The 7,624-nt window shown below is 37.7% G+C and overlaps 1 protein-coding gene across 3 annotated transcripts in view; it reads right to left on the reverse strand.

Annotated features, from left to right (window-relative positions):
• Window positions 1-480: 480 nt before the first annotated feature.
• Window positions 481-7,624, reverse strand: part of LOC110038897 (tyrosine decarboxylase 1) — a gene marked incomplete at its 3' end in the record, with an annotated part of 25,322 nt that continues 18,178 nt past the window's right edge. For 2 of the 3 annotated variants that reach the window (XM_020743817.1, XM_020743816.1), the window contains 4 exon segments: window positions 481-604; window positions 2,368-2,432; window positions 2,588-2,644; window positions 3,470-3,634. In XM_020743817.1, coding sequence (XP_020599476.1) covers window positions 481-604; window positions 2,368-2,432; window positions 2,588-2,644; window positions 3,470-3,634 — 411 coding nt within the window. 3 annotated transcript variants of the gene reach the window in all.

A 7,624-nucleotide genomic window follows, 5' to 3' on the forward strand; every position in this document is an offset into this window, starting at 1 on the left:
CTCAGGTGATCTGTCACTTACAGCCTACACAGATGTTGATTGGGCCACCAATCTAGATGATAGAAGAGCTACCACTGGATTCTTCACCACATCATGTCTGTTGACCAAACTTATACTGGCTTCTAGACACTCTCCTTTCACACAAGCTGATTCTCCATCAAGGCTCATCAGCTCGGGAGGGGGTAAAAAATAGCGTGGAGGTTAATATTGGAATTATCTTTTCTTTCAATAACAAAATGCTTTTAAAGTAAAAGGAAAAAAACAAAATAAATTAAAAATAAATTTGATCCGAAACAAACCCTTAAAAAACATCTACAGCCTATTGGCCTAAGGGTTGGATGTTTTGTTTACAATTTTAAAGTCTTGAGTTCAAAACACAACACATACATATATGTACGTGAGCTTAAAATAAAAATAGCCTAAAAAGCTAGACTTTTTCTTTCTAATGTATAAGCAAAACAAGAAAAAAAAATATTTTACCTCAAACCTTGAATCAGACTGGACAAGTTGTTCAAACTGTTTTGCAAGGTTTATGTGGTTACGGATGTAATTTTGCAGATTTTCCTGGCCATACATTCTCAAAACCATCCATAGCTTTAAAGATCTGCAATTAACATTCACTTCAAGAACTATGTTAGTAGCACTATAAGTTGCAAAGAAACACAAGCAATAAACACAGAGAACTTTTGGAGCAGAGTAGAAGAAGATGGGAGAACTACTCAGTCAAGGAAAGCAATCATCAGATTGCTCGTAATTCCGTGGTACCAAATTAATTAGATAAATTTACATATGAACGCACACAATTCTTATGAACTTACATATCTCATGCCTAAACTTTCATATTTACATAAATAGCACTTTGATAATTTAAACCTATGCATGAAAAAATCTATTTCACTTTTTAAAAATGGCAATAGTGGTTTTTTATATGATATTAAAGATTCGAGTACTATGCATGTAAATAACTAAATATGGAAGTTTTGGCTTGACATATGTAAATACATAAGAATTGTGTGCAATGTGTGTAAATGCCCCATTATATTAATGTTTGAGACTTATGAGACAAGTACAGCATAAACTTAAGCTAAGTATTCATTCTTTCAATGTTAATTTAAGCGAGAGGTAAAGTGTTAAAATAGTCCCTGATAATTTAAATGGACCATTTTAATCTCGCAATCTATAAAAAGTGCCAATTTAGTTCATAGACACTTTTAATAGGAGTTGAAATAGTATTCAAAAAATACTATTTAGCCCGTATTAAAAGAGCATGGGGACCAATAGACACTTTTGTAGACTCTGTGACTAAAATTGATGTGTCAAAAATTGACCTAACTCACCAACTCAACCCGAACTCGACTCAAAAAATCTATATTCGAGTTTAGTAGAATAATTTTTGGGTTAGTTTCGGGTTAGGAATCCTAATCCATCTAACTTTTCAGGCTTGGTTCAAGTTGATCGGACAACCTGAAATTGATCCAAAACTGACCCACAAACCCTATATCAACCCGCCAAACCAAAATTAACCATAAATTGTCTCTAAACTGACCCGAATAATTGTTATGCCTTATATAAAACACTTATATGGGTCAGCTTCGTGTCAGGGGGTTGAAAGTGGGTTGCTTCGGGTTGAATTTTCTAAGCCATTTAATATCCTAGTCAAGTTTGGGTCAAGCAATTCCGGGTAGGATCAATTTTGTGTTGACTCATGAAACAGATTTAAAACCCATAACTAAAGTGACCCCAACAAAATGTCAAGAGACCATTTTGACACTTTCTTTTAAATAAGGAATTGTTTTGTTCTTTTAATTTCAAATCCCTCTAAGGATTACAGATTATTCCACGTGTATAGAATATTTTCTTGCATCATATTTAGTGTTGTTAAAAAACTCATTATTTGCGAACAGTTAGGGTTCGACTCGTTAAATAGCTCATATTCAAATCATTCGTTACGTAAGCGAGCCGAACATAAACAATTTTTTTTAACTTCAATTATAAACAAGCCGAATATGAACGACGTTTTTTTTCGATCGTTTTCGGCTCGTTTTATCTCGAAATAAGAAAATTATATACAATATTAATATATATTATATATATATATATATATCTAAAAGTCCAAATCACTACAACTTGTGTGGTCATAAGGTTTTGTGTCTTTTATTGTATAAAATGATGCGAGTTTGAATCCAACACCCTGCATCAATTTTTCTATTTAATTTAAAAGAGACAAATTCAAGCCAAAGAAAAACACACAGTTCACAAGCCAATTTTGAACATAATTAACCCGAGTTGACTCAAATTCGGCTCATTTACAGTCCTAATCATATTACATGTTCTCAAGTTCAAAGTTTGAAACTGTTTGTTTTGCACCTGAAACGACGTCCTAAAGGAATTTGCCAGTCTTTGAAATCGGTAACTGCCTTCTCCTGAGATGCCTGAAGAAGTGGACATCTATAAGAAATCAACGGTAGAGCTCATAAACATAAACGTCTCGGTCAACATGAGATTTTTCTATTGAAAAATGTCAGCACTGATAAAAATTCTTTGCAGATGAATTTAACAGTCCATTATTGGTAGCAGAGAAATTTACCTTATTTTTAAGAAATTCTGGATTAGTGGACAGGGATTGAATGAGCGCACTTCGGTCCTGTACTCATGAATAGAAGAATGCATGACCCGCATGAAATCAAGTAAAAAATGCCAATATATATATATATATATATAAATATATATAGACACACACACGTATATCTATTCTTTGAAATCGACAAACACACATGCACATTGGCCGGCACTTGACATGTGATTAAGGATCAAGATCTGACAAAATATTCTATAAGCATTTTCAAACAAAACATAAGGTGATAGCCGACTTCAACCAACTTGGCAAATTAGCTCAGCCGGCCTGCTTGACCGATCAGTTCACCCAACCAGTTAGGCAAAATAATTTTCCAGCAAACTAGGCAAGCCAAGATGACTTCATTAACTTGTTTCATAGTCAAACAAAGTTAGGGAGCCACTACAATACACACTATAATTCAGTTCAATGTATATTCTCTGTTTTTAGGTAGCCATCTATGTAGCCATGTATGAAGCTCACTCTCGAACAACCCAAACCATTAAATACGGGAGACCGCCGAAGAAATAAGGAGAAGAATCACTTCATACAGTTAAGATTGAGTAAATCTCTTTCCATCTCATTCTGTCCATCCGCTTTTCTTTTTATATGCTCTTACCTAAGTGGTGTAAAACCTCAGCCAATCCAGGGCCAACAATATATACTACGAATAACAACAGAATAAACCAGGCAATTTAACCAGGATATCATAACGAGAATACAATACTAAATACAAAATCTATTGCAAAGAATATTCATAATTAATAGAATACTATTTTCCCAGATTTCTCAGCATAAAACAAAAGAAGATGCTTGTTATCCAAAGGCTTAAATCAGATGTCTAAGTACAGATACCTTAACCCAAAGCAAGGAGCAATCAAAATTTGTTAGCAACCATTTATGTGCATTCATTCCAAATGAATCAGCTTCTTCCACGCCATTAATACAGTGACGGTACTCAGGGCAAATACAAGCACTGCCAGCATATGCAGCATCAACATGGAACCACACGTCTCTGGCCTATCACAACGGACATTGTACAAGTGTCAAAAATTTTGTTGTAATGTTAATGTTTAAGGAAATTTACATATATACCACACAATTCTTATGTCTTTACATATCTAACATCTAGTGTTAGATATTTACATTAATAACACTGATGTCATAAATCTATGCATGAAAATGTGTATTTCACTTTTAAAGAAAATGTGATAGCTGTATTTTTGATGTGATATTAAAATTTTGAGCGGTTTGCATGTAGAAATGAATGTTTCGGTTTTAAATATGTAATACAAAAGAATTGTGTGGTATGTATGCAAATGTCCCTAATTTTTAAGAACTATGAATCAAACAGAAACTATAGAAAGCAGTGTGAAATGCTCTTAACATTTGCCCCCATGAATTCATAATCATGAGGTATCTATGACCCTAAGGATGTGAGGGAGTTTAGTAAACCTTTACAAAATGAGGAGGAATAAAATAGGCTAAGAATGCACAGAGAGAGGAAGATAAAAGTTTCACAGGATTTGATGCAGCACTAATAAACTTATTTCACTGAAACTACAAAGGCTATGCTATAAAGCAGAGAATTTTAAAAAAAAAATGTTTTTACAATAAGTTTTTGTTTCTGGAGGATACCTCGTCATTTTCCTTATAGCTCACCAGTAATTCACGCTTAAGTTGTTATGATATCTTCCTAACATGCCTACAATAAAAGTAATGTTACCTTTCACGACGGGAGAAACACTCAGGAACAACCCTTCGTTCAAATCTCTCTAAAACCATATTAATATAGCGAAGAAGTGATTTTGTCTCGTCCTTCTCTTCATCTCTCCCTCTTCGGGTTTTCCCACCATAATATAAAAAGTAAAAAAAAGGTTACAATCAAACACAACTGAAAAAAAAAATTACAACAAACACAAGACACTCACATTAGGGCCCAATCTCGTGGTGGTGGAGTTCGGCTAGGTTGTCGAGCAGAAATAAGTGGCTGAAATGGGTTGTGGGTAGTTTGGACAGCAAAACAGAGGGCTGGGACAGTGAGGTGCTGTGGTCTAGGCAGCAGCAAGTTGGAATGGTGGGTGGACAGCAGGATGGACAGTGGTGGGTGGACAGTAGGAAAACGACAGATTTTCTATTTTAGGGATGGCAGCAATGTGGGTTGTGTTGTGGCAAACGATGGCAATAAAACGAGAAAATTCGCAAACAGTAAAGAACGCATAGATTTACGTGGTTCGACAATTTTGCCTACATCCACGGAGTTACAGAGAATTTTATTACATTGAGGAATTATACCGTCCGATAGCTGTCGATCACCTCGACGATTACAAGAAACAATTTCCCTTTCCCTCTCTCTCTGATCACCTACTCTCTTTATCTCTCTACTCGAGAGAGCAACAGCCGAAGGACTAGGAAGTGCTGCCTTGCGATACCATCTTCCCGTGAGCCGCACAGTAAGAGAGCACTAAGGGGTGCAGCAGCCTTGCGATACTTCTTCTTCTTCTGTCGTGAACCAACATTGAAGAACACAAGGGGAGTCGTAGCCGTGCGATGCTTTCTTAACCGGTAAACCAACGCAAAAGAAAAACGAGGGAGACAGGAAGCAATAATTTTTCTTACAATTTTTTCTCCAATTCTTCTTCTGCAAGCATTTAATGGTGGTGGGACCTACCAAGGCAAAAGAAGCGAAATTACTTATGGCAGAAGGCGGGAACAGTTGCTTTTTTTTCCTCGCGTTCCTCGCATGGACCTGTCTCCACATATTTAACAAATATCCCACTTGGAGACTGGTACATATGATGCATCATCCACTGGTTGTATCATCCGATGGTTGCATCATCCTTTTCTTCAACTGTCCCCGCCTCCCGCCCAAAGAAATCCTGCTTCTTTTACCTTGGTAGGTCCCGCCACCATTAAATGCTTGCAGAAGAAGAAATGGAGAAAAATAGTAAGAAAAATTCTTGTTTCCTGCTCTCCCTCATTTTTCTTTTGTGTTGGTTTACGGGTGAAAAAAGAATCACACGTCTACGACTCCCCTTGTGTTCTTCTTCGGCGTTGGCTCGCGGCAGAACGAGAACAAGTATCGCAGGGTTGTTGCACCCTTAGTGCTCTCCTACTGTGCGGCTCACGGGAAGATGGTATCACAAGACAGTGCTTCCTAGTCCTTCGGATGTTGCTCTCTCGGGAAGAGAGATAGAGAGAGTAGGTGATCATAGAGAGAGGGAGAGGGAAGTTGTTTCTTGTAATCGTCGAGGCGATCGACGACGGTGTAATTCCTCAAAGTAATAAAATCCTCTGCAACTCCGTGAACGTAAGCAAAATTGTTGAACCACGTAAATTTGTGTGTTTTTTCTGTTTGCGAATTTTCTCGTTCCAATTTTTCACTTTATTGTCGTCGTTTACCACAATAGGTTGGCTACTGAGAGTGATGCGGGAAGGTTGGAGAAGGATGGATGCGGCAATGCAGGATGGCAACGAGGCGGGGAAGGGAGGCTGTAAAGCATTAACTGTAGAAAACAACCAAAAAAAGGTTGTTCCAGACAGTTACAACAAGAAAGGGGCAGCTGTGAGCGATTTGGGAGGATGCGGAAAGGATAGGGTAAGATAACCACCACTTCGGGAGAGAAATATAATTGAAGCACCACCCAATCCCTCGGACAGGAGAAAATAGATGTCAGTGGTTGTCCTAAACAAACTCATGCAAAAAAACTCCCTTCTAAACCCTAATACAACACATTTAAGCTCGATTCGAGTGTTGTGGACTGGAATGGCATTTCTCCTCCTCTTCCCGATGTTTCCCTCGCTGCCATTGCTCTCGCCGCTCGGTCCGAGAGATGTCGTTGGCTTCGCCTTCTGTGAGCAGGGAGCGTATTCTTTTCTTTTTTGGCCCGATTCGAATGTTGTGGACTGTTGAGGGTGGTCTTCTTTCTCTCCTCTCTATTCTCTGCCTATATACACAGTTCCTTTTGAAATTTTTGAGGTTGTTGAGAAAAGTTTTTTTTAGAGGAGAGGAAAGGAGATTTCTGGGAGAGCATTTCTTTGAGGTGGTTTCTTGTGCTGCTGTGTTTTAGCATTCTTGAGGTACCCCTCTCTTCCCCCCTTCTTCGGTGCCCTGTCGGTTTTCCTCTCTGCCGAGTCTTTGAACTTGGCTCTGTTGGAGAATACAGCATGCTAGCTCGTTTTATTTGGATATATTTTCTTGAGATATTCACTTCAAGTGCATTTGGAAATGAAAATGTGAGCATGTGTTAAAACTAGACTTTGTTACAGGTGGTTGGAACTTTAATTTCTATTAAACTAGGGAGACTATGGCATCCTTATGATTATTGTGGCATGTTTATGTTGGAAACATTTAGGGAGTTAAGGCATGACTTTGAAGTGATTTTTGCTCCTCTTGTAAGCATGTTGGGATTTCGGCTTTAGCATCTTATGACTGGTTCATCCTTATGATTATTGTGGCATGTTTATGTTGGAAACATTTAGGGAGTTAAGGCATGACTTTGAAGTGATTTTTGCTCCTCTTGTAAGCATGTTGGGATTTCGGCTTTAGCATCTTATGACTGGTTCTTGCTTAAGATGAATGCTAGGGAGTTCGCTTTACTTCTTATACATATGTGGGGGCTCGGTTATGGCTTTCTGCCGCTTTCCCTGGCTTGAAATATATGTTATAAGAAAACTTATTTAATTTGGAAAGCCTTGTATCTTGTTTTGAGAATTTGACTTAACTCTTCATGAGGCATCTCCCCTGTTCATATATTTGTTGGAATAATTTCATGCTTGGAATGTTTAAACATGCAGGTTGTTTCTTGGCTTTGGACGACTCGGTTTTTGCCTACAGGTGGTTGGAACTTTAATTTCTATTAAAATATGAATTTATATCAATGTTTGGGCCTGTTTTTAATCTTGTCGAGTTCAGCTTTGGCTTTAGTTCTTGTTGAGCTCGGTTTTGGCTTTGTTTCTTGTTGGGGGGTTGTGTTTGGCTCCTAGTTCTTGTTGAGCTCGGTTCTAGCT

The sequence above is a fragment of the Phalaenopsis equestris genome, unplaced genomic scaffold, assembly GCF_001263595.1.
Source record: "Phalaenopsis equestris unplaced genomic scaffold, ASM126359v1 Scaffold234275, whole genome shotgun sequence".
NCBI lineage: Eukaryota > Viridiplantae > Streptophyta > Magnoliopsida > Asparagales > Orchidaceae > Phalaenopsis > Phalaenopsis equestris.